Below are 26,887 nucleotides of genomic sequence, written 5' to 3'. Positions count from 1 at the left end.
TCGGAACGCTGGGTCCAAACTGACGGGCACACTTTGGCAGGCCCCTTAAAATTTCTGCAGGAATTTTCTAGTTTATTATTATTTTATGTTTTTATTTTTCCATCAAATCTTCATCATCTTCTCTGCTGCTCTGCATTTGGCTCCTCTTTGCTCAACACCTCATGACAAAAGGAGTACTCTCCCTTTCTTAAGCCAGTCAGCAAATGCTACAGAAACAGTCAGTGCTTCTTGCAGTTTTTCATGTTGCGTTTTCGGTTCTTCTGTCAGCCTGCCAAAGCTTTGTGTGTGCATGCTAGTCCCCAGTTCACAAGCGCATAAGGTGCCGCGGCCGATTAGCTCGACTCAGAGTGGGTCGGCTCAGCAGAGGCCTGCGCAGCATCTGATAAAGTCTAATTGATACAGCCACCTGGGGGGTGGAGGGAGAGGCCTTTGTGTCTTTGTTGGCCCGGGTAGGCGCAGCGCAGGCAGACCTTATCAGTGTGTCCACTTGGACAATGGGAGCAGCTGTAAGTGGCTGCCGGTGGAGACAGCCACCTCCTCTGTTCCTGCCTCGGAGGTGTTGAGCCACATGTTTCCTCAGCAGCAACAGAGAGAGAAACACGCAGTGTTCGACCGGATTCTGAAAATTGCTCACCATCAACAAAGGCAGCGGAGAGATGCCGGTTCAACTCCCCCCACCCTCCAAACCCCATCCACCATCCACCCGCCTCCACGTGGCTCAGACACACAGGATGGTGCTGAGGAGGGGCCACATCATGTGGACGGTCTGACCTGGGATTCTTTTGTGGCTATGCTGTATTTGTAGAAGGAGGATGGACCTTTTGAAGATCGGTGTTTCTTGATGTCAGAGACCATGTGGAAGTTCAAAGCTTTTTGTTGGGATTACTGGCAGTTCCTCTGTCTTCATCCTCTGCATGCTTTCTATAAAAGGTAAGGTGCCATGCAAACAAAACTGTTTTTTTTTTGTTTTTTTTTTCATAAAATCCCAGTTGTTGCTGTTATGAGTTTGTTCAATTTGCTCTATGTAGACATGAATATAAGTGATCACTTTAGAATAATGATAAATAGTAACCCAGGTCCAGCCCACTGTGAGGGGCTAAAGTGAGGACAATGGTCCATGTGTCAGGGAGGTCAGCTGCTCTGAATGGGACATCTATTGTTGTGGTTGGTCCTCTACAGACACTGCATTCAGTCTGTGATTAGTGTGTGTTTCTGAGCAATTGGTTCACAAACACAAGGCAACGCATGCTCCCAGGCGTTGATGGCCCATTTACATCTGGATCTGTCTGTGCTCCGCCTCATCAGATCAGATCAGATCAGATCAGAGATCACGTTGCTGCTTTTGAGGTTTACGTGTTCAATGAATAATAATTTCCTCTCTGACATACATATTTCAATTAAATAATACATGTACTTGCAAATAATAATATGAAACAATCCAAGTGAAATGGTTTGCAAAAATATTCACACCACTTGACTTTTTTAAAATTTACATCACGTCCCAACCAAAATTTAATGGAACAAAGTGACACAAACTGGTGCCAAACTTTGAGATGGAAGTCAAATGCTTAATGGAGTCGATATTTTTGACAAAAAGGAAACAAATTTGAGAAGTGTGGTGTTTATTAGTATTGATCCTTTTTTGAGTCAGCACTTTGTAACAGAATCCTTGGCTGCTTTTGGAGTTTGTCTCTACCAAGATCGTACATCTGTATTTTGGCCTTTGTTCTTTGTAAAACGACTCGAGCTCAATCAGATTTGATAGAGAACATCTTTCAACACGAGTTTTCAAGTCCACAGTTTCTCAACTAAAATTAGATCTGGTCTTTGACTGGGTAATTCAAACAGACATGTACTTTGACCAAAACCGTTCCACTGTATATCTGCCTGTATGTTTATTTGTCTCTGTAGAACGGCAACCTGTACTTCTAAAGTAAACACTTAAAAATCGACTTCTGTTTACTTTCTGACCGAAGCCTTACTGTGATCCACTAGGCAAAATCAGCAACAGAGTTGGCAATGCTCAACAACAGGGGTGATCAATACGTTGATTGCGATTGACCAGTTGATCTCAGGAAGGTTTTGAGTATATCTCAGCATAGGTGACATTACTCCTATGCTGGGTCTAATTACTTTGATGATTTAAGGATGAGAAGACAATAGTTTGAATCAAATGTACCTGTACCAGGGGTAGCGATTTGTGTTTCTGCTGGTGGGTGTTCACCTTTCATGACCCTGTTACTGGACTGGACATATCAACATTGTTTTGCACTGAGCAAGGAATATCCGTGATCGTGAAAATAACACAATCACGTAAATACTCTAAAAAAGGGATGCAGTGCTTTACTATTAATTGTCAGCATTGTGTTAAGTAGATAACAAGATCCAATGGGATCTCATTTCACAGTTTAGTATAAAGTATTAATTTTAAAAAAAAAGTGTCAGTTGCCATGGCAGCAGGTGTGTGAGTGGAGTACAGCCGAGACACGAAGCGAAAGAAAAGAACGAATGGTCTTGGTTTGTTTTTCAGCTGTTTTTTCCCTTTGCTGTGGCGCCCTGCAGCTTCTATGATTTCTGAAAGTTCAACAGACGACTAAAATTGTCTAAATGCCTTGTTTGTTTGTAGAAGGTTGAGATATAATAGTCGTCAAATAGGATAACTTATATCATAAAGTATTTAACAATCTGAAAGGACGGATAATCTGTAATTACAGCGGCAATGACCAGTATAAAAACTTAAGTTGTCCAATATAAAACATAAATTTTAGCCCTCATCGTTATCTTGATGGAAACCAAACTGTTTATAGATTTATATTTAGGAAAAATACACATTTTACATATCAGAGTTTTGCCAATTTTCCTCTGCTTTAAATTAAGCCATATTTTATACTATATTATAGGAATCAGATCAAAAAAATAAGGGTCACTATGTCCATTTTTGTGACAGAGTCATGCTTATCCTGTTCGGTTTTGTGGACATAAATCAATGCAATGGCGCCTGAAGGTGCACAACACTGGCCATAGCGGCTAATAGTCCCTGTCCAATTCAGTAGTACACATCGATGGCACTCACCATGCTTGTAAGACTTGTTGCTGTGGTCATTAATAAATCAATGAGAAGTGTAGGTTGTCTGGCACACGTGGGTGCTCTGGAATCTCCAAAGCACCCACAAAACAGGCACGTATGCCTGTACAGTACAAAGACAAGGCTTTCTAAAAATAAAGTAATAAACTAGAAATGGTCGGTTGCTGGTTTTATGTGAATTTAGATCATAGCTAGTTTCTCCAACCTTATGACCACTAGCAGCGAGTCAATAGGAATATTTCCACCATAAGAAACAAAATGTATGCTCAACATAACAGTGTAGATATAGGTTTGGTTCAATGTATGGACTCATTTAGTTTTTTTATTGCAGTAGGTGTAAATAGGAATGGTGGTTTGTTATTTTTTAAGAGTTTGTGCTAGTCTCTTGTTTTGTTTTGTGACCAGGAAGACAGTTACTGTTGAGAGTAGATAAAGAGAGCAGACTCTTTGTTCTTGCCAGACATTTATAATCAAACAAGGGCAATATGGAATTATGCAAATGGTGACTGGAACATCTGAAAGGACGGATAATCTGTAAAAACTCACCCATCCCCCCACCATTCTCATGCGTTAGGGAGGATTACTTACACAGAACAATATTTCACTGTTTCACTAAAAGGCCATTTCCTCTTTACTCCTGCACTGTGTCTTGGATGGATGAGGCCCGTTTCTTTATGCATTATAGTGGCAAAACCTTTTATTACTCTTATGTGCTGTCTTGAGATGTTACGGAATTTGAACACATTGGACTTGACCGTGTCCTATAATGATAATACAATGTGAGTTTTTAAAGTTAGGTTTATAAAACATTTGGAGTTTTTCACATTTGGAGAAAGTGAAAAAGTTGCATGCACTTAGCTGTGCATGCAAGTAGGTAGACATTCATTTTGCAGCCCGTCGAGTTTTTGAGTTAAAAAGATGTTTATAGTTGACAGGACATTTGAAAATATAACTTGATAATTATGTGTTATTGGAAGATTGGAAGATTAATACCTGAACACCAACTATAAAGTCTTAAAAAATGCAAACATTTAAAATAAGCTTAAATAAATAAGCAATGCTTAGCCTGGTGGGACCACAAGTAAAGCCTGGTGGCCCGCCAGGCTTATAATACACTGGGGGAAACCCTGCAAACACTACTGTAGGAGGAGAATTATATTCAAAAATGTTCTGATTTATTTTAAATGATCTCAGGGGGACAAAAAGTTTACTCCAACTCTTAAATCCAACCCAACTCCAAATTATCAATGTTCCAGTGTCTGGGTAGCTCATCAGCGGGCGGTTATGGCGGTGAGTGCCTCTCCTGTAAACCTGAGAAGTAAAACGATGCTCGTGTCCATGCCCATTCTCTTAACATTGACAAAAAGTACAAAAGAAACTATGACTTTTTTTACAACAGAGTGACGGATATTCATGGAGAAGGATAGGTGCATGGACCTCATATTTAAATGAAGGTAAGATTCATACACAATTTTCAGCTTTAACAAGAAACGAGGGAGTGTAGCCAAAGAAAAAAATCAAATGTGGCCTTATACTGCCCCTGTTGTTTTATTTATCTTGCCATCAAATTGCTGAGGGCACATACCCAGAGCTCACAAGAGGGACTGCAAAAACTAAGGTAGATCAAAGAACACAATAGTTTTTGTTGAAATTAAAGTTATTTGATAACAGTTCAAATGAGACTGAAGACTCAGAAAGTTGAACGAGTGATTTTACTACCACTGATTAACTCTCGCAGGACCAACCATCAAAAGTGATTAAAAAACCAGGAGCAGCTGCCTACAAGCATGTTTTATGAGCAGAAGGATAACGATATTACTGAGGGGCAGGTGGTGGACCACTCATTAATTAGTGGGAAGTATGCTGCTGTCAGCGGTCTCCACACACCGCTCTGTGTTTTATGGCCCTAATAAAAAGCCTTTTAATGTCTGATTAGCTTCTAATGTCACTGTATGGAAATGACTGTGCTTTGGGTATATGAGACCAGGAAATAAGTTATGGGCGACCGGCTTTGAATAAATGATTGTTTTATTATACTTTTATTTAGCTTGGAAAAACAAGCAAAAAACTTAAGAATGAAAGGTAAGGCCTTTTTAGGGAGAATAAGACACAGAGAAAGAGAAAAATAATAAATTGATGAAGATGGAGTTGATGGCAGTGAGTCCATAGGTTCCATGTTGTATAGATTGCTGAAGTTTAACTCGTAAAAGTGTCTGTCTGATAGACTGTTCAGCTGAAGTAATAATGCCACTAGAGACAGATGCCCTTTTAGAAATTCATATCAAATTATCTGAACAACTCAGATCATAAGCAGGCACATCATGGCTGTCGGTGGTACTCTGCGGCAGCTCATCTCCTGTGATGTGTTCTCATTGTGCTCCGGATTGAAAAGCAGCCATAATTCAGCCACTCACTGTCGGTGACAGGTTTCTGCAATGTGGCAGCAACGTCACAGCAACAGGAGCGACTTTGGAGGAGCGAGCTCACGTTGTTTTAATCTGCTTCCTTTAAAAGAAAGCGTTCTGTAAATTCATCTTTTCCCTCAAAATACTGAACACAAACACCCCACTGTGAAAATGTGACAAAAAAAATCTTTGAGGGTTTTTCCAAATTTATTATGAATGGAAAACCAATGAATCAATTTTATGTAAGCATTTACAACCTTTTCTTAATACTTTCTTGGTTCACCTTTGACAGCAACTGCAGCCTCAAGTTTCTTTTTAATCTGATGACTCCTATCTTACAGGGATCCATGATTAGATGCAACAAAAGACTTTGAGAAATATTTATTCTAAATGTGAAAAAAAATGCAGTAAAAACACCATAGGCATAAATTTAAATAAAACATTGCCACATAGACGTCGCCATGTTGTTTATGCTCCAGTGCAGTCTGGGTAAATGAGTTACGCTAGGTCCGATTGAGCTAGTTCTAAATCCAGCCAAAAAGCTGGATTTAGAACTAGCGATTTTTTCAAATAAAAAAGCCATTTTTATTTGAACTGGAGCTCGTCCTGGTAAAGTTAGCCTTCCTGCACGCTCTCCAGTACAGAGCGGACCTAACTGCGTCCTCAACCCAGCATGCATTGCGCAGGTGAAAAAATGGCAACTTTCAAGGGTGAAAAATATACATCTTTTACATTCTTTCATAAAGGTGTAAAATTCTGAAGTAAACATGAGTTTTTCATATCACAAACAGCAGGTTAATAGGCTAACATGTTCAACTAATCGTGGATGCCTTTAAGGCAGCTTCACCCATTCTTTTTTACAGTTCTTCTCAATCTGCATCAGGTTGTGTGAAACATGTCTTTTCACATCTCTCCAGCAATGTTCAGTTTGAAGAGCACTGAATTTGGAAGACCTTACATTTGATATTAATTTTGAAAAAAATCTAAATCAATTTAGAAAGTCAAATAAGAAAAGAAAAAAGCAAGAAAGAGAAATAATACAAATTACAACAAGAAGAATCTACAAGAAATGATCTGACTCCCTCCATCCCACTTTCCCAAACAGTGAGAATGAAAACCCGCATACTGAGGTAGCCGGGTCGCACAGGCCTTAGAAACGCCAAACCAGCTTTGGACAAAAGCTCCTCCAAACAAAAAGCACATAACAGTGTAACTGAATTCCAGATGTTCTATGTCCAGTTATAGTTTCTGCCAAAACCCTTTGCAGTCCACAAGAGGGGAACGTCTCCAGCAACTCAGCCAGTTCTCAATACCATCAAAAACCTGCTGCTGCTTTATCACTTCTGTCAGGTTATCAGGGAAAATGTAGATCGGCTTATCCTCATGGAGGAGAGGAAACTGCTGGCAGGCTGATCAAGTTCAATTCAAATTTAATAATACTTTATTGGTCCCAAAGGGAAATTAAATTAAACTGTATATCGATCATTTTCACTCCAAGTGCCTCATCCTCTGCCCGAATCCCAGCTCTGGGGGAGGCGCCTCCATCTTCCACATCCTTAATTCGGTCAATAAGATTTGATAAAGATGCAAGTTCTGCTTCTAAGTCATTAAATCTATTGATCGTTGTGTTCTATCAATCAGTCTCCTCTGGAGCTGCAAGTGGCCGACTTTTTGTTATCGGCCTTTGGTTTTGTCATTCTAGACATTAAAACAATTTGTCAGAGAAAACTGGGATGCATGTGAAATAACAATATAAAGCAGAATTGCTCTTAAGTATTGAGGAAGCTGAGAAAACATATTAATCCACATTGTTCTCACTGCAGCTTCAGATGTCTGATTGACCTTTTGGGCAGAACTGTGAAGACACTATAGAAGGCCAACTTTGTAACTGTCTGTATACGTCTCTGAAGATCCAGGTCTGAGATCATCACTGTGTACGGATTTGGGTCCTGGTCAGTTTTTAAAGTTGTAGAAGCAGACGCGACTGTCCAGAATGAATAACTTCAGTTTTGTTTCTGGTCAGCTGAAGAAAGTTATGGCAACTCAGCATTTGGATACATAGTCACCTAGTGACATTTCTAACGTAGACTGTCACTGCTACGCTTCATCTGTGTAACTGTGGTAACAAATCTCATGACTTGTTATAACCTGAGCTAACGGGAGTAGTACTGAATCAGAGAACAATGAATATCATGACGTACCTCACTTTTTCCCTCCACTTCACTGTTATGTGCTTTGCATTTGCCTATGACAGAAAATCGAAATAAAATCCAGAAGCTTGTTGTTGTTGAAATGTTACAAAAACATGAAAGTGTTAAAGAGGACATGAATAATTTCGCGAGGCACAATCCATAAAAGGGAATCTGGTATACGCCGATATTTAAAACGACTCGGTCTGTTTCTGCTTGTAACCCGTTTCATCCGTCAGGCTGTACACACTGTCTGCTCCCGGCCGCCTGACAGCGGCATGGAGCCAACATTTCTTTGCACAGGACAGTAAACACTCATTAAACCCGCCTTTGCTTCTGTACACAAACATCTGCTGCTTGTTGCCGTGGTGATGCTCTGAACACGCCATAGATGCTACGCGACGGGCATCCTTCAGAGTGATACGTCTTTCACATGCCCTCCCTCACCACTGCTTGGTTTGCCATTTTAGCCGCGAGGCTCCAGTCCAGATGTTCCTCTGAAGAACAGCTGGATTTCTTTGACTGATGATATCAGCGTGTCTGCTGCCTCTGTTGTCATTCGGGCTTTTTGTTCTTTGAATTCAAAGCCTTGGTTTGTTCAGTGAATCTATGCAGCCACTCTGAGAAGCGTCTGCTAAGAGGAGTAGGCCTATTAATTTTTCCATCTGGACACCTTGTTGTTGTGACAGGCTGTCAGGATACTTTCCCTCTCTGTGGCTTAAATGCTGATGTTACTGATTTGGTGTCAGAAGTGGTGCCAGCTCAACACCAAGCCTTTGGGCTGCGGGCGGCTTTAATGAGCTCCCCTGAGTGGCTGATGGAGTTGCACACCTCTCCACCCACCATCCACCATCTACGTCTTTGACTATGCCCAACTTTAACTGGAGGGAGAAGAAAAAGGGGCGAAAAAAATTACAGGAGGAATTGATTGAGATGAAAGTGACCAAGAATAAAAAGGCATATTTTGCTCCCTCGGCTGAGAACAAGCCCTGTTATTATTACCTCTATCACAGGAAGAGCATGTGGAGCATATGGAATATGTGGAAGGAGAGGTGTGCCGTTTTCAGAGGATGGACCAGTGCATAACGCCCCCCCTCCCCACGCCCCCCGCTCCTCCTGTACTGTTTTCATAAGGGAGCTGGAGTTCATTGGGCCTGTTCACTGGAACACGGATGCCCTCCAGTGGCGAGTTAGCAACACAGCAGGAACAGCTACGTTTATTATAGTGTCCATATCATTTTTGATGTGCGATTACCAGAGTTGGGTTGTAACTAGTTACATTTACTCAGTTACATTTACTTGAAAAATGCGCTTTTATGAGTATTTTTACTTCTCTGTAATTTTTACTTTTACTTGAGTAATTTTATTATTAAGTATCTCTGCTCTTACTTGAGTAAAATTTCTGGATTTTTTTTATCCACTGAATGAAGAACAAACATTTTAACCAACGTTCACCACACAGACACACACCTGCAGTTTTTGTTAAAGTTTCATAAAAAATTTTATTGAAAGAAACTGATTTGGAATACTTTTCCCTGATTTTGTTATTTTTGGTTACTATTATAAATTAATTCATGTTTGTTATTAAAATACCAAAATTTCCACTTAACTTTATATTTTGATCCATCTAGTCAGTTACTCAGTACTTGACTAGACTTTTTTTTACAAAATACTTTTTTTAATCTTGAGTAATTTTTCGTTTTACTTGAGTAAAAACATATTGAAATAGTGCTCATTTTACTTGAGTACAATTTTTGGGTCCTCTGCCCACCTCTGGATGTCATATGGTGACAGCCAGCAGCTCCCTCCCTTGCTGAGGAGCTGGCAGCAGTGCCGGAGCGGAGGGGAAATGCAGCAGCTCTTTCAGTGTGAAATATCCAAAACTTGCCCTCAACAACACAGTGTACATCAGAGTGCCACTAAAGTACATCAAGATGAGTTACATTCATTTGTTGTTCCACACTTAAAAACTGCATTATTCAAACTGAGCTCAACTAATGAATACATTCATGCACAACACTGGTACTCAAGATGTTACCTCTTTCTGATAACGCACTTAATCACATCTATCTTGTTGGTCTCTGACTAAAAACACTGCATCCATATTGGGCCATTCTGTTGAGTGTATGATTTGGTTTTCCATACATGAAAATCCCTAGCTTGCATCTCACCTGTTAAATGTTTACTGGTATGTAGATGTGAGTATTTACCTGATTAAAGTCCTTTCTGGTGCAAACAGATAGCTAGGAAATTGTGCTGACAGCACATGAAATTTATGTTTTCATGCAGCCTTCGTGAATAAAGCCTCAGCAGACAGAAACAGAAGGGTCTCTGGTTCTTTGCTTCAGCTCTCCGATGAAGTCTGTTTGTGTAGCAAGCAGCGTTGCCATCTTCCCCCTCTGTTGTGTGGGGCAGCAGCTGATCCTGTGCAGTGATGTCACAAGCTGCCCCGCTTTCAAAGGCTTACGGAGAAAAGGTTACAAGCTGCTTTATCCTCATTAGCATCATCGCGTTGACGTGGCTGGTGTTGTCTTGCTCCGCATCCACTAGTCCATGCCTCTCTGTTTTCACTTCTCCGGATTTAGCACCAGCAGGGGCGCCAGAACAATTGGTGATGTCATGAAGCCTGGAATGAAACCTTTTTTTGATAAAATGACATGACAGTCACGAGGACCAATGCTGTTCCCTTTTTACACCTGGAGATCAGTGAACTGCTTACAGGATGCAGCATTGTTTCCTGTACTTTCATGAACTGATAAAACTATAATACTTTTATTATGATGTCATGTTTCATTTAGATCATCGACAAGCACAATTTTTGGAGCTGATTTTAGCTTTGGCGAGAACGTACCAATTTTGGCCAATTCTGATATCTCTTTATTAAGTCCAAAATAACTGCAGTGCTAATTTTATGTCCTTCAAACAGTTTTGTAGTGTTGAGGTTTTGAAGTAGAGGTGATGTCACATGAAAGAGAAATACAATGGTTTCCATAAGATAAAATACAGAGTTCACATTTTACCTATTTGTGTCATCTTATATATTAGCCTTTAGCACGCAAGGACAACTAATGTTACTGAATGAACCACTAATGGGTGTGGAACAATCATAGGAGACAGACATGTTTAAGGAGCCTCTTTCATCTCTGTGCTTCCTCTGACTCGAGTTTGAAAAAAAATAACCTCACTGATTCTAAAAATAGTTAAATTAGCATTTTTCTCCAGCAGTAAAATCTTACACATCAAAGTGTGTTGTCAGTACGACCTGGTAGTTCTTAGAATGGAAAAAAGAAAGTAATTTGTGAGTTTCTGACCAGTCGTTCACAAGTCAGGGCTAAGCTAATCAACCTAGTGGACCAACAGCTGATTTCTCTGTTAATCTCCATTCACGCTTACTTGCGTATCCTTCGAAGAAGGCGGAGTCGCCAAAAAATCTTTTCAAGACTGATTTTACGTTGTCAAAAGAGACGGTGGAACAGGCGGTAAGAGTTAGCTGTTTGTCTTTGACGTTTAGTCCTGCCGTGTCAAGGAGCTTGAATGCATCTGGCAGTTCCGTTTTGGACTTATCCAACTTCTTGCATCGTTGTTCAAATTCGGTAATATAATCCACCGCCCTGTCTGACACTTACAGTACGATGTAAGTGTTGAAATGTGGATTATTTTCCTTCTTCTAAACACACTGATTGTTGGTCAGAAGAACAGTCTTGGCGTTGAGATGTTCCACTGCGATTTCCAGCAGTTTCCTGATAGCGACAGGGCAGCCGCTCATGCCTGCTTCTGTTTTCTTCAAGTCGGTAACGAGTCTCCAGATTTCAATCTCATTTTCCCAACTTTTGTAAGACGTCTTCTCACTGAACCTCGGAGGAACTTTGTAATTCCCAGCAGCGGCCATCCTCTTCTACTTGCCACCCACACTTTCATGGTGCCATTCACATAACCAGCAACATGGGAATTTCCAACCACATAGCACAACTATGATGCTCTCCCCGCCTCCCATTAACTCACATCCAACACATGCGCAGTAAGTTGCTATGTGTACAACTCAACAGCTGACACCAGTTCACTAAGTCCTGAGTCCACTGTCAGTCCTCTGAGTCGTCCTCATTTGTGATTAACAATGCTTAGAAAACAATGTTAAAACTAGAATGTCTGAAAAATTACATTACATCCGTGTTACATTCTTTAACATCTTTGGCCAAAGTAGCTAAAGGTTATAGTGGAGGATCGAATGAGCTACCCAAGCCTTCAGAACCTCATGTTGCAGACTTTGGCCTAAAGGTTTAAAAAAAAGATTTATGAAATAACCAACATGGAAACATTTTAACACTATTATCTTAGATTTCCTACAGTTTTACACAGACCACCTCAAAGCCCTGGAGCCTTGAAAAATCTTTCTTCCTTTCCTGAACTCCCTAATCTCTATATTGATTGCCGTCGTGATGCAGATCTATGATGTTGTTAGCTCTAAGATTAGCAGATTTCTACAACATGAAGCTGTCAGATCATCGCGTCATTGTGACGATCCGACAGTGATCATCACATCATGGCGTCTTGTTTTGTAGTCACGCGAGGCAGAAAGTCTGCACTTCCCAGAAAGCTTAAATCTCAGAGTCAGTAGATTCTCAGAGTGAGGATGAGCCAACACAGCCATGCAGTCAGGTTACATCCCTGACTTTCAGCTCTGTTGTTCTCAAATGAAATGAGGCTGAGCTTATAAAACAATCATTTTAAAAGTGTGTGTGTATGTTAATCTCTATTATTATACCAAAAAAAGAGAGCAGATTTCAAAAATATGGCATGCTCATCTCAAAAAATTAATTCTAGTAAGAGGATACATGAGGATGTTGATTTGATCTACAAAACTCTGTCATTTTGTCCAAAAATTGTTGTTTTTTTATCTTCAGAGTAAATGAAAAACTTTCTGCAAACAACAGGAATGCCTTTGCATTCCTGTTGTTTGCAGAAGCATCTGAGACAATCATGCTCAGCAGAGAAGACAGACGTATTTTCCAGCAGGCAGAAAAGAAAAACTCACTAAAGCTCAGCTGTGTGTGTGGTTTTTTTTATAAGCCAACACACAACTTAAGTTAAACAGGGACGCCACCTGTCAGAGGGAGCCATTAGAGGAAATCCCATTATCAGTAATCCTATAGGCTCAGTGGCAGGAGCCCAACAAGTGGGATCCACTCTCTCTCTCCCTCTCTCTCTCTTGCTCTCTCTACTGTGCATCTGCAATGTTAGGACAGACAAACTTGCTGCTGTTACAGTTGTCGTGGTGACAGACCTGTTAGTGCCAGTGCTACAGGGGGCGCGACCCCTGGCAGACTTCCTCCCTGTTGGATAGAGGCGCTCACTCAGGATATTAATGCTACTCCATGCCAGCCAGGGTACACAGTAAGTCTTCGTCTCTGGGGTTTCACTCTTCTGTCTCTTGAGTTTGATCATCGCTTGCTGACTTGCTTTGCTTTCTAAGCTTTCAGAAAAGAAAAAAACGGCCTTTCTGCTGTTTGCAGAAAGATAATTTGGGTTGGAGGACAGATTGACAGAGGTCTAAGGAGTTGCTCCTAAGACGATTAGCAGGACCAGATTGATTTTTTTGGGGGACGAATTCCTGTCGTTTTTCTTTTGTCACAATCTGTGTTTTCAAAGAATCCACTGTCAGTGGAAAATATTCCAGCCTTGGTCTAAGTTTTAAGCTCGTCTTTTCCTCAAATGCTGTGAAAAAAAAGCATTGTAAATACCCCCTCTCTGTTTTTTCACCATAAAATAAGAGTTTCATGAATCTCAGACTGTCTTGGAGTCTGAGTGAAGGTACTCAGTTCAGATTTGATCTGTCCAAATGTTTTAGACTGGGAAATGCAGTCCAAAGTCATCAACAGATGACGACAGAGCCCTTTAACATGGTGTTGACACGAAGCCATGAAGAAGATGCTAACTTTAGCATCACTAGCAGATGATAAATGTTTTGGATCTTGTGTCCAAAACACAAGATCTGGAAAGCTTTAGCACTGTTTCAGTTTTGCCATTTATGAAAAATGGTACTGACTGTGGTTCGTTGAAGTCCCAAAGCCTCAGAGAGGGCTTTGAAATCTTTTTTCATATTGCTGGATGTCATTGACTTTGTTCCTCATCGTTTCTTTACGTCCTTTAGACGATAAGAGAAACAAACTGTCATTGTTTTTCTTATATACCCTGATGATGTGTTTGTTGGCACAAGACCGCATCCTGCACTGTCTCTAGATATTTATAGAGTGACATTTGTTGAAATGCTTTGTCCTATTATTAGACGCTAACTTTGGCATCAGTATCAGTTTGATGCTTACCCCAATAATTCAGTGAAAGTGGGTCCTTATCAGAACCATTGAAAAGTCCATTACCCAGCGCTCCACCATGTATGTGGTGGGGTTTGTGCACCTGCTTAACCTGAAGGTCATTTACATAAAGCACAGCAGGAATTTTAGCTAAAAGCTAATGAGCTCTATTCTGTTTGTCTGAGGCTGAACCTGTTCTAATTATAAGTCAGGAAACTTTTGCCCTACCAGCAGAGTGGGCAGTGTGTCTGCATTTTATGTTTTCAAACACTGCATTCATTTGAAATTTAAGTGAAACTATCTCTTTGTCTTTAATGCTTGGCAGCCATGTTAGATTTTGAAGTTCTGGGCCGGTGAGCCCATTTCAGTCCTATTTCATCTGATTTCATTTAAAGATAAATACCACAGATTGTGTAATGGTTCATCTACTCAATGCGAAATCTAGTTGTTGTTTTTTTATTCTAATTTCTTCAGAAGAAACTTTGTTAAATTATATTAATATTTTCTTGTGTGACTGGTCACAAACATAATTTAATCTACTGCTCCCAAGAAACTCAAAATCAATACATCTATGCCATTTGCACTTTTTCTCATTTTAAATAATATCCCAGTTTATATTTGTGTGATGGTTTCTTTTTAATTACTGTAAATAACCTGTTGCAAATATTGTATTTTTTCAAATAACCCTACTCGGCTGTACATTTCTTTGAATTGGAATAACCTATTTTTAAGAACTGCGTAGGATTATTTATCCTGTGTTGTAATTTCTATTCTCCTATTTTTTTCTGCTTACTGCCCCGGTGGTAGAGTAAAGTATTTCTTATTTAATATGTTGATCTTCTGCCTACAAACTCCTATTTGTAAAGCTGTTCAGTCTGGGCTGCAGAGCCAACAAAGCTGGTTTATTGGTTTTTCAGGCAGCTTTCAAAATGGCGTCCCAGTTCCATCAGTTCTTTTTGACACATCCATCCATCCATTATCTTTACACCTTTGTCCTTAGTGGGGTCAGGAGGGTTGCTGGTGCCTATCTCCAGCTAACGTTCCGGGCGAGAGGCGGGGTCACCCTGGACAGGTCGCCAGTCTGTCGCAGTTGACACGTTAAACAGTCCGCAAAAAAGAAAACAGGAGCTGACGTCCAAATAAATAATGTAAACAATTATTTATCAATAATGAAATGTCAAGCAAACATTCCATGTGAGCAAATGCACGATTGACAAGTGTTTTTATTCCTTCAGTTAGCTCAACTTTCTCACTTCCTGCTAAAGAGCTGGGCTTGAGGCGGGCCGACACAAGATGGCTGCCACAGATACTCACATGATAACAAACATGTCAGCAGTACATTGACACACATTCACATTTACACACTCTGGAGCTAAAACAGAAAGGTTAAAGAGGAACTTAGTGCTTCTCAAGTAAAGGTTGGAGAATTGATGTGGTGTGAAGTATTATGTTGTCCTCTCTTAGGTTCTGGAGCAAGAACAAGTCAATGGTTCAATATTTTTAGATCTTTTTACTCGTAATGTCAAGCAAACCGTGATTTTTGGTCTTTGGTTTTTAAAATTTGGACTGTCGAGCGACTACATTTTGAAGATTTGGACGAGTAGCGTCTATTAAGATATGAATAAAGTATTCCTGTCTTAATGAAGCTGGTACATGTAAAGTTTGTCTTTTTTTGTTTGTTTGTTTTTAATCCTCATGCACCAACCATTTCTACGCCACAGTGGCGTGCAAAAGTGTTTTCCCCTTTCCTGATTCCCTGTTCTTTTGCATGTTTGCCACACATAAGTGTTTGAAATATTTAAAGACAACACAGGTAAACATAAAATGCAGGTTTTTTTAAATGATGTTCATTAATAATGGAGGAAAAAAAAAACAATCCAAATTTACATGGCCCTGTGTGAAAAAGGCGTGAAAAAGTGAAACCACCCTCAATATTTTAATATTTTTATTGTTTTTCCAGACAAGGCCATAAAGGTTCTGTGTACCAAAGTGTTTCACTGACGAGCTTTTAGCAGACCTGCTTGGTTTCCTCGGTGGAATCTACTGTGTGATCAGACGTCAAGGCGTCTGGTTTTTGTTCATCCATCCTGACCAGAACCAGCCTTACTGACAGAGAGGTGTGCAAAGAATTTCCTGCAATCCAATGTCACACGAGCCATCATCACGGCTCGTCTCCGTAATTACAGCAGATTCAACCGCCAGTCAGGGAAAAGAGGACTGAATCATAAATCCTGGATGCAGGCCCGTCTCGGTGCTGTGTCACTCTTTGGGTGCAGAGACAGAATCGTGACCTTGCAGCGCTGCCAGCAAGCAACAAGGACTCGCCAGTCTGCATCTGGCTGGACACACACACATCCTATGGGAGGGAGGGAGAGAGAGAGAGAGAGAGAGAGAGAGAGAGAGAGAGAGAGAGAGAGAGACCTGGTGTGGACAGTTGAGTTGCTGATGGGGGTAGAGGAGCTGCCTCCCTCTCTGTAGCTGCTGCCTCCCGTCCCGCCTGTCCCTCCTGGAATCTGCTCCTCTCGCCCTCTTCCTCTGAAGGTAGGGCTGCTCCTTCCACCCTTCACGCTTTTGCTTCCATCCCGTTTCAGCTGTGTCATTCCTGTACATCTCCGGAGAACTTTGCACTCGAACACGTAGGAAGTGGAGAGCGAGTGCGACTTGTTTACTGCTGCCTGGTGTCTGGCAGCCCCCAACCCCCCACCCCTCCTGTCCTGCTGGCGGTGTCATGGCAGCTGCCATTTGTGCCCTCAGCTTAGGATGAAGGGACCATAACAAGACTGTTGTTGTTGTTGTCTCCCCCCCATGCACAGGCTGTTACTCAGCCAGCGTGAGGCTGGCGGCATGCTGCCATCGGTTCACGTCGTTGTATTTGCTGCATCCTGACTCGACTTCTGCTGATGTCAGTACAGCTGTGTGATGACTCCGTATTGATCCACGATTGGTCGAACATGTTGGCCTAGAAATGTTGTCATTCTCCTATTTGTTTATAAATTGCTGTTTGTGATGCACAGAAACTCATAATTACTTCAAAAATGGTCTATCTTTTGTTTTATTTTTCACCCATGAAGGTCGCCATTTTTTTTTTTTTTTTTGATGACGCGGTTTGGTCCACTGTGTACCAGAATCTACCGAGTAAGCACAGGAATGCTAACATTTAACATTACGTTTGTTTTTGTTTTGTTCTTTTTAATCGTATTGCATTTGGTGTAAATTTAGACAATGCCACACTGTATTGCTCATGGCTGCAATTAAAAAAAAGATAGAAAAAAAAGAAATGTAAAAAATAAAGTGAGCTAACTGTAAGCTTGAACTTTAAATATGCAGCTGAGGTGTTTTCAGCAAATCACAAGCCCTTCCTTCTGTCTCACGACAACCCATTACACGCAAGCAATTATCAGATTCTTTTTTGCAGCAAAAAGCAGGTAATGTTGTCTCCAAGTACTAAACAGCAACTAAGGAAAACTTACTCCACTGATGCACTCTTCCACTTTAAACTGTAGGGGACAATGACATCCCATTCACATCCCATCAGGTCAGGAGACACTGCTCACAGCCATGCTAACTAAATCCTGGCCTCTTCATGCCAATATTGTGTTGCTTTCATTTTTTACGCCGCTAACTGTGGCTACCAAAAATAACATTTTTCAACTCTTTTCAAATAGGGTTAGGGCCATTTTAAGGAAACAGACTTCAAAGGTTAGAAACATTTGTTTCCTAGATTTCTGCCATATACGAGCTAAAGTTTACATCGTTATTGTTTATTTTGTAATGACAGACATGATGATTTCATTTTAAAGTTTGCATAAATGTTTATTTACATACAGCTGTGGATCAAATGAAGAGCCCACTGCATCGAACCCCATTGAAAACCTGCTGGTTATTCCAATAAATACTGATTTCTGAACTCTTCCTGAGTTAAAAGATTTGCGTTGTTGTTTCTGAATGAATATGAACTTGTTTTCTTTGCATTATTTGAGGTCTGGAAGCACTGCATCTCTTTTATTATTTTGACCTTTTCTCATTTTATACAAATAAATACTAAATTTTGCCTGGGATTTTGGTGGCATGATGTCAGTAGTTCATAGAATGGAAGAACAACGTTCATTTTACTCAATCATATATCTATAAAAAGTAAAATCAGAGAATCTGTTATTTTTTCCAGAGCTTACATTAAATAAAAAGCCCATTTACTGCACCCCTGCCCCTCCCAGCTAAGTTCCTCAGGATCCAGGTTTGCTATCCTGACCCTCTTATGCATCTAAGGGTTAATAAATGAAACCTCTGGAGGTTTTGTGTCTACAAAAGAATCGTACTTCCCCTTACATGTGACTGCCCTGTAATGGACTGTTTTTTAGATCAGGCTTCTGTCTGTGTGCCATGCAGATTATATGCCTTATGTGTGCCCAGCTTTCGCTCTCTGTGATCCTGGGAATAGTGTCAGCAAGAGCTGCCAAGGCCCCCTAACATGTGGCAATGAAAAGCCCAGAGGGATTGTCTTATTAGTACTCTATAGCAACTAACAAGAAGACTGGAGATGCAGTTTAACACGAGTCAAAATGTATGATAGTGTATTAGTGTGTTAGTACTCATAAATTAATCTTTAATCTTTCTTACATTTTTTACGTTCCAGTATTAAACTTTATTGGATTTTAGACCTGGGCAGTGTAGCTCAAAAGGACCAACTAGAAGAGAAATTATGTATAAGTTTCTTTTTTTTTTTTTTTTTAAGAAAAATCAACATAAGATATTTGTGTATATTTATCCAGCCCCCTTTCTCAAAAAGCCCAAAATAAAACCTACTGCATTTAGCAGCCTCCAGAAGTCACTAAGTCATGTTCATGTTTAGTCATGGTTGAGATTACAGACTTTCAGTAAGATGCCAACATTTCTCCGTCCAGTATGAGACTGAAAAGTCAATAACAAAAAACAGATCAACAAGAATATAATCTTACATCTCTGTCCTTATGTTTTATTGTTTTTAAACACTCTACTGAAGCTGAAAATATATAGATTTGTGTCTCTTTCCTGCAGCAACAACCTCTACACCGAAGAGAGTGTAGAGAGGGATGACCTGGCATAATGTATTCAGTGGTCAGAAAAGGTTGTATTGCTTCCTTTTTCAATTAGCCGGTCATCAGTCCATAGCCAATCAATACATAAATTGGCCGACTTCGGACAGTGGCCGATTATTCATAATGAACTTTATTTATGAAGGAACAATGTACAACTCAAACATAAATGTCACAGTTTAAAGCGCTACATCAGATCTTAGCAAAAGCTAATTCACATCTGCAGTCCGGTGTTCAGCACATCTCACCCTGTTCTTTGTCAAACTGTTGTTTATGTGCATGGTGAGTTTTATTAGTCCCAGTTTAGTCTGTTAGCATGAAAATAAGACGCCATGTTATTTAATTTATTTTCTTGTTTTATGTTTTATGTATCGCAGAAGCAAAACATACTCTGTAAAACATCACTTCCACATTCCTTCCCACCCAAACTCCCCTCGCCGTGATCTTCTATGCGGACAGGTGAACTGGGGAAAAGCAGACACTGCAGGAGGCTCTGCTCTGACCCGACACTTAAGTTCATATCAGCAGTTCCAGTCAAGCCGTTCAGATGGTCTCACTGTGCTCATCGCCTCCGGACACGTGGCTATTTTTGTAGATCGCTCTAGTTAAAAACAGTCTGGCACGCCAGTTGTCGTCTTTGGAGAAAAGGAAACGGCATGTGAGCAGAGATATCAGAGCTTCTGTACTGCTTGTGATCTTCTTAAAGAATAACTTTCAAGGATCGTAAGAAAGTTTTTCTGTTTTGAACCCTAGCTCATCTTATTTTCCTTAGAAAAAAAATAATATCCATATCTGTCTATATGACAGGGCGATAACGTTTTCTGACTGAGTCTTTATTCGTTGGTATGGAAGGTTGTATAAACATCACAGTTCATCCCAGGGATACACACGACTAATCCTTTCAACCATGCTGAGTCTTGGCACACTGAAACATGGAGGAGGTGGGGTAAAACCTTTTTATTTATAGAGTTTAATTGCATACAGTAAATCCTTTGTCACCACTTCTGTCACCATTAACATAGCTATCAAACAGGTGAAGTGAAAGCTTTTACCTAAAGCATTCTCTGCCTCACGCCCTAGGAATGCTTATGCTGTTCTAAGGTTGTGGGACTTGCATGTATGAACATTTGTCTGGATGCCTGTTCAAACTGGTCTTCTTTTAAAGACTTATGAGAAGCCATGTGTACATGAGACACATGCATCCTATGCAGAGAAAGGCTCAGACATGATGGAAAAGCCTAGCAGAGGTTAAATATGAAAGAAAAGTGTTTACAGTGAGAAAAATGCCTGCCAGGGACCAAGAAAAGCTCATCTTTCCCAGTTATTAGAAGCTGAACTTCTAAGCTTGCTACATCGTGCACAATATTTATTTTTTTCCTTTTGCTGCTCGGCTCTCACCCTCAGTGGCTCCGCCCTGCTTGTAGCATCACTGTGTTTTGATTGGAAGCATGGCGACACTGTGGCCAATCATGTGAGATATGGGATCATACAAGGTCTAGAGCAGAGGAGGGGACAGACGGGACAGTCAGGTGGAGAATCCGTTTGTCCCCTCAGTCAGTGGACAGCGGTGAGGAGGAGACTGTGTCAGAAAAAGCCAAATGACTCTCACCCAAAACTGAAGCCTGAGCCTGAGATAAAAAAAAAAAAAAATCTGAATTAATTCTAGACGTGAGTAATAATGACTGTGTAATAACGTGAGTGGTAATGACTGTGGAATATGAGGTAGTTCTAGTTCTACATTATTCTAAGAACATCCCTTTACTGTGGTGGGAATCCAGTTTTTTTGCCTTACTAATAAAGAATGGCTGAGAGAAAATGAGCTGCTGTGTTGATCGATATATTCACTAAATATGGGACTTTCACTGCTTCTACTCCTCCTGTTTGTGCGTTAGATGGGATTTCCTGGTTTAGATATTCATTTAATGAGGCTGGATGAAAGTCTGAGTCGGTCGGCTGCTCTGACCTTCGCTCTCGCTTCCCCCTGTGCAGTCTGAGAGAATTTGATCACGGATGCAGTGACTCAACTCCTTTACAGTAAAAGTCTAGGCTCATTATTTTTGAATTGCAAAAGTAGCTTTTATGTTTTTAACTCCAAATTGGCTTACTATCAACTACAGTTGCCTTCAGAGTGAATGAGGCCGACTATACGCTCACTAGCTAATGAATACCTCGCTTAACATAGCCAGGCTTTTATTACTAGTCTTTTTTTGCATGTTGTGTTTTAGTAATTTGAGCTTTTCTTTCATAAAAGCCTCACTTTACAAACACATTTGTCTTACTGTAATTGGTGACATGATTTAACTTTGACTCTTATTTTGACATGAAAACAATTATTAGGTGCCTACTGTGGTGAGATGTAAGTTAAGAAGAAGAACCTCAGTAAATAAACGTGAGAAATTTAGAATGTTTTCTGAAGAACATTCAGAGCACGAAAACAAAACTGCTTTTGTGCTCATATTACACACAGACTCTGTTTTCTATTTAGATGATTCTTAAAGGCAGTTGATGACACTAGCTTTTATTTTTAGGGTATTTGAGTAAAAAGAAACTGAATATGAATGCAGCGTTTCCTAATCCCATCGTTGTTCCCTCATCTGCTTCTGATTTTTCACGTTCTTTGAAGATGATGAATTAAAATGTACATTCTGTTCCATCTGCTCTCCCACTACTGTACCATCATAAAGACAAACTTCTAACTTGTTCAAATGAAATTCAAATCCAAAAATACTTTACTGATGCCTAAGAGAAATTAAATGTTGTTGTAACTCCTATTAACTCAAATTCTTCAAAGAGTTATTGAAGATGGCGGTGACTGTTGGCAGGAAAAAAATCTCCTGTGTTTCTTGAAATCCCATCTCTTTTCATTGGCTTTTGAGCGAGCGTTAGAGAGGTCCTTCTAATTGTCAAGTTGTGTATTACATATTTGAAATAAATATGATTTATTTTGATGTTTTTATGTTATGATTGTTCAGCACTTTGGTCAGTTTTTGCCGTTTTAGAAGTGCTTATAAATAAAGTTGGTTTGGCTTGTAACCTACATATGTTGCTACATACACTCACTCTGCCACTCACCAGAACATTGTTATTCACACACTTGTACGTCCTTCACAAAGGACATACAGAATTGGATGCATACAATCCTGTATGTGGATTGTATGCATCCATGGATTTCAGGCCACAAAGCTCCTCCATGGTGTATGCATTCTTCATGTTCGCTAAGTAGTGAACTGTGTCATGTTCGATCGGAGGCGGCTCGTTCACATCGTCTGACATGTTTCCATTCTCCATCACGTATGGGTCGATCCTAACAGCAGCCATTTTGTTCGTGTATCTTACTCTCACACATTGATTAAGAGTGTCCATATATTTTCTTGTTGTTGGTGTTGAAGCCATGGTTCATCTATGCCTGGGGTGTCCAAAGTCGGTCCTCAAGGGCCGGCATCCTGCATGTTTTAGTTCTCTCCCTGGTTCAGCACACCTGCATCAAATGATGGCTCATTAGAAGACCTAAGGAGAACATTGACTTGCTGAGGAGTTTGTTACAACCACTAGGGAGAGAACTAAAACACGCAGGATGCAGGCTCTCGAGGACCGACTTTGGACACCCCTGATCTATGCCCTTGCCTACTAAGATGGCACAGATCACTTCCGGTTCAGACTTGTGGGGACTATGTATTGACTCTGTAAGGGACAGCTTATTGTGAATAAAGCTAAACAGGCTGAGTTGGATGGGTCTCCTGATTTTTTCCCCCTCATATAGTGAAACATCTAACCTACCTGAAGATACTATAGCCTCAGTGAATCACAGCAGCATAAGGAATGAAGGAAGGTGAAATTTGATGTGGTTAATATTTAGCTTTTTACATTCTGCTCTTGATTGCTGCCCCCTACCTAATCATCTGCTGTGGGAGTCCAGGTTGTGTGTGGATGTTAGGATTCAGGATATAACGACATACACTTGAGTCACTTTGGTTTTAATTGATGTTAACACTGCAACAATTTGAGTGTTTGTTGACTTTTCTTTGGTTTTATTCTAATGAAGACTAGAACTTCAGCTGCATGGTCATTTAGGACTGCCTGCAAGGAGAAAGTAGGATGATCATGAATTCATACACTTGCATGAATTTATAGTGCCAAAGTTCACTTCTCCATCAGTCATGCGGTCCTCAGTGGCACAGTGAGCAGTCTCGGCCAGGGACCTGTCTGATCCAAATGTGTTTGTGTGTCGCAGTGTGGAAGGTGACGCCCCTGGCAGTGATGTGAGCGTATCTGTGGATCCCTGCGTCATCTATGGTTGCAAGCCAGTGACCCACGGCGGCAGACCTGGCCTGGACTACCTGGACAACCAGCTCTACGGACACATCTTTCTCCCGAGCCACGTGCGACCCCGCCGACCCAAACTCCAGCACTCCCAGTCCATCCTCCGCAAGCATGCAGAGGAAGAGGCCATCAAGCGCTCCCGCTCAATGTCAGAGAGCTACGAGCTCTCGTCAGACCTCCAGGACAAACAGGTGGGAGGGAGGGAACAACCTGTTCATAACCTACTGTGGCTGATGATGTACTGAGATAGGTACCCGTCTTGTCCACTTGTCATGTTTGCTTAAAAGTTAGTTCTTCTTGTGTGAAAACAAAGACCCTGAGCTCCACTTTAAATGTCCATCACCCAATCCTTTCATTTTATCCTTAAATCTCTCTGTTTGCTCACAAGTCATCACTATGGGCCCTGTTGACCAGGTCAGCAATACCTTAAATGAGGAAAGATAGAAGGAGCTGAGCATGACTCTGCAGACCTCCTGTGACTTCAGTCATTTCATTTTCTGCTGCCCCTCATACTTGATTTTCTTCTTGTGCTCAGCCTCAAGTTATTGATTTAAATGTTCAGTTCTTCTTGTTAGGACTATTACATCACTGACTCTTCATTGTGCCATTTGCTTTTGTGTTTGACTTGCAAATAGGTCAAACTTTACTAGACATTTTAAAATCACCGCCTTTGTTAGACTGAGTGAAACTATTGACTTCCCCCAAACTTTTCCCCATTTTGTCCCGTTGCAATCACAGTCTTCATTGTATTTTATTGGCAGTATATGTGATATACAAGCACAATGTAGCATATCATTTTGAGCTGGAAGCAAAATGATTCATCGGTTCCTCTTCCCGTAATCGTTCTAAATAAAGTCCAGAGCAACAACCAGCCATCAGAAGATGCATGTTTTTGAGATGAAGGCTGCTTTTACAGCTTAATGCTTTCAGCCAGTTTACGAGAAGTTTGTATATACTCTGTCAACACAACGGGGCAACTCAACAACTACTTCCTTTCTTACTCTTAGTAAACATGGACACATCTGTTTACGTCCCCAACACAAAAGTCCAGATGCCATAACATTTAAAAACACTGGACTCTGATTTGACTCAACTTTGAACTTTTATGCCTTTACTTGGGACTTTACTTGAGGTTTTGGTGGAAATGTTTGAAGACCTACTTGTGACTTTCAATACAGTTACTCAGTCCCACATTTGCTGCTTACTCACACTTGATTAAAATTGCCAGCGGAGTGAGACTACAGCTGACTGACCACCCTTCTTTTTCTGTTTGCAGGTGGAGATGCTAGAACGCAAATATGGCGGGCGTTTCATAACCCGGCATGCCGCACGTACCATCCAAACAGCCTTCCGCCAGTACCAAATGAATAAGAACTTTGAGCGTCTCCGAAGTTCTATGTCTGAAAACCGTATGTCCAGACGGATTGTTCTGTCCAACATGAGAATGCAGCTTTCCTTTGAAGGACCTGAAAAAGTCCACAGCTCCTACTTCGAGGGAAAGCATGTCTCTTTATCTGACGAAGGCGCCAAAATCGGTGCACTGGTGCAGTCGGAACACGGCAGGGAGAGAGGTGTACAAATGAAGATACCAAGCACACAGAGTGACCTCACATATGCCGTCACAGAACTGGAAGATGCCTTCTCCAGGCAGGTCAAATCTCTGGCCGAGTCCATCGATGACGCCCTGAACTGTCGCAGCCTACACGGGGAAGACAGTACTTTAGAGCAAGGAAGAGGCCACCTGGATACGGACAGAGAGCTCAGCCACCAGTTGGAATCCTCCCACAGCGCTTCAGATCACCGCAAGCTAGATGAGATGACTGCATCTTATAGTGATGTGACCCTTTACATTGATGAAGAAGAACTATCACCCCCCTTGCCTCTCTCTCAGTCTGTAGACCGGCCCTCCAGCACAGAGTCAGACCTGCGCCAGCGTTCCCTGAACTCCTCCCAAGACTATTGGTCGCTTGCTCACAAAGATGAAAAGGGGGACACGGATACCAGCTGTCGCAGCACGCCTTCCTTAGAATGCCAGGAGCAGCGTCTGCGAATGGACCACCTACCCCTACTGACTATAGAGCCCCCCAGCGACAGCTCGGTGGAGCTGAGCGACCGGTCTGACCGCAGCTCATTAAAGAGACAGAGCGCTTATGACAGGAGCCCCAGCAACCAACAGAGCAGCCCCAAACACATCGGCCACGGCCTGCCACCTCGGGGACCTTCCCGGGAAGAGGACCCTTCCCGTCACTGTGCCCGGCAGCTGGAAGCCCACCTGGCTATCAACGGTACACCCAACCGCCAGAGCAAATCAGAGTCTGATTTCTCCGATGGGGACAACGACAGCATCAACAGCACATCAAACTCCAACGACACCATCAACTGCAGCTCCGAGTCTTCATCCAGAGACAGCCTGAGGGAGCAGACGCTCAGCAAACAGACGTACCACAAGGAGACTCGGAATAGCTGGGACTCACCAGCGTTCAGCAACGACATCATTCGCAAGAGACACTACCGCATTGGCCTAAATCTCTTCAACAAGTATGTGCACCCCACTAAAACCATTAAGCATAACAGAACTCAAAAATATGAGACTTTAGAGTCACTCGGTGCACACAACTATAGTAAAACAACAAAAGATGTCGTGTTTTTTTCAAGGTATTCTAAGTAAGAAAACGAACAAAAAAACTATCCTGATTCCTCATAAAATAACTGTGAATGTGACTCACTTTAATCACAACCCTTGCCTCTTCATGGTGTCCTTCACAAGTCAAATTGACCTCCATTTTGCTCAGTACCTACATTTGTGTGTGCTGGACAATAAGAAGGTTCTGCACAAATAATGCACCAAGATACTTTCGGTTGTGAACAAAACTTTTCCAGCTCAGAAATTTCCAAGATTTTTCTAGAACATTTTTTCCAGCAAATAGTTGAATTTTAGAGTTCAGAAGTTTCCATGCGTTTTCTAGACAATTTCAAAAATATCAGAGCTTTTTGGCAGACATTTCTTTCTTTCTTTCTTTCTTTCTTTCTTTCTTTCTTTCTTTCTTTCTTTCTTTCTTTCTTTCTTTCTTTCTTTCTTTCTTTCTTTCTTTCTACAATGCTCCAGTATGCTGTCCTCGTCTTTTTCCTCAAAACACCTGCCACTAACCCTCTCCAACATCTTCATCTGGATTTTTGTTTACCTCTTCAAATTTCTGATTCTCCTATGTCTCACATCTGTTTTCTGTTTTTGTTTGATTGTAAATCGCTCCATTTTGCGGTCTGAATATACGGAACCGGCTTAGCTTGTAGAATCCCCGTTGCCGTGTCGCCCTCTGCTGTCTGGGTGTGGCAGTGTGATGTAATCAGTGACTGTGTTGCCAGTTTTCACAGTATGCCCCATTTGGAACCAACTTTAATTGGAGCAAATTGACAAGTAGAATGGAGGTGTTTGGAATATAGAGCGCATTATATTGCTTCGGTATAATGTTTTTAAAAATTTATTGGATGCGTTAGCATATTGCTATAA

At 41.1% G+C, this 26,887-nt stretch overlaps 1 protein-coding gene and 1 long non-coding RNA gene across 4 annotated transcripts in view; one reads left to right on the top strand and one right to left on the bottom strand.

Moving 5' to 3' along the window:
• Nucleotides 1–693: 693 nt before the first annotated feature.
• iqsec1b (IQ motif and Sec7 domain ArfGEF 1b) overlaps nt 694–26,887 on the top strand; it is a 36,042-nt gene continuing 9,848 nt past the window's right edge. Inside the window, exons 1-3 of one of the 3 annotated variants that reach the window (XM_015046892.1) lie at nt 694–930; nt 23,291–23,570; nt 24,656–25,917. In XM_015046892.1, coding sequence (XP_014902378.1) covers nt 842–930; nt 23,291–23,570; nt 24,656–25,917 — 1,631 coding nt within the window. In that variant the 5' untranslated portion in view covers nt 694–841. Of the gene's footprint in view, nt 931–12,914; nt 13,071–23,290; nt 23,571–24,655; nt 25,918–26,887 lie in introns of those variants that run through there. The other 2 variants (XM_015046724.1, XM_015046806.1) reach the window with 2 other exon arrangements.
• Nucleotides 15,916–17,796, bottom strand: LOC106956296 (uncharacterized). The gene is made up of 2 exons (XR_001426750.1): nt 16,409–17,796; nt 15,916–16,343 (listed from the first exon to the last, which is right to left on the bottom strand). It is a non-coding gene; the product is annotated as an uncharacterized LOC106956296 (long non-coding RNA).

The sequence above is a fragment of the Poecilia latipinna genome, unplaced genomic scaffold (assembly GCF_001443285.1).
Source record: "Poecilia latipinna isolate Pla-1442-1.1 unplaced genomic scaffold, P_latipinna-1.0 Scaffold3, whole genome shotgun sequence".
Taxonomy (NCBI): domain Eukaryota; kingdom Metazoa; phylum Chordata; class Actinopteri; order Cyprinodontiformes; family Poeciliidae; genus Poecilia; species Poecilia latipinna.
Note: the sequence above shows the minus strand (reverse complement) of the source record. Positions and strands in the feature narration are given on the sequence as shown.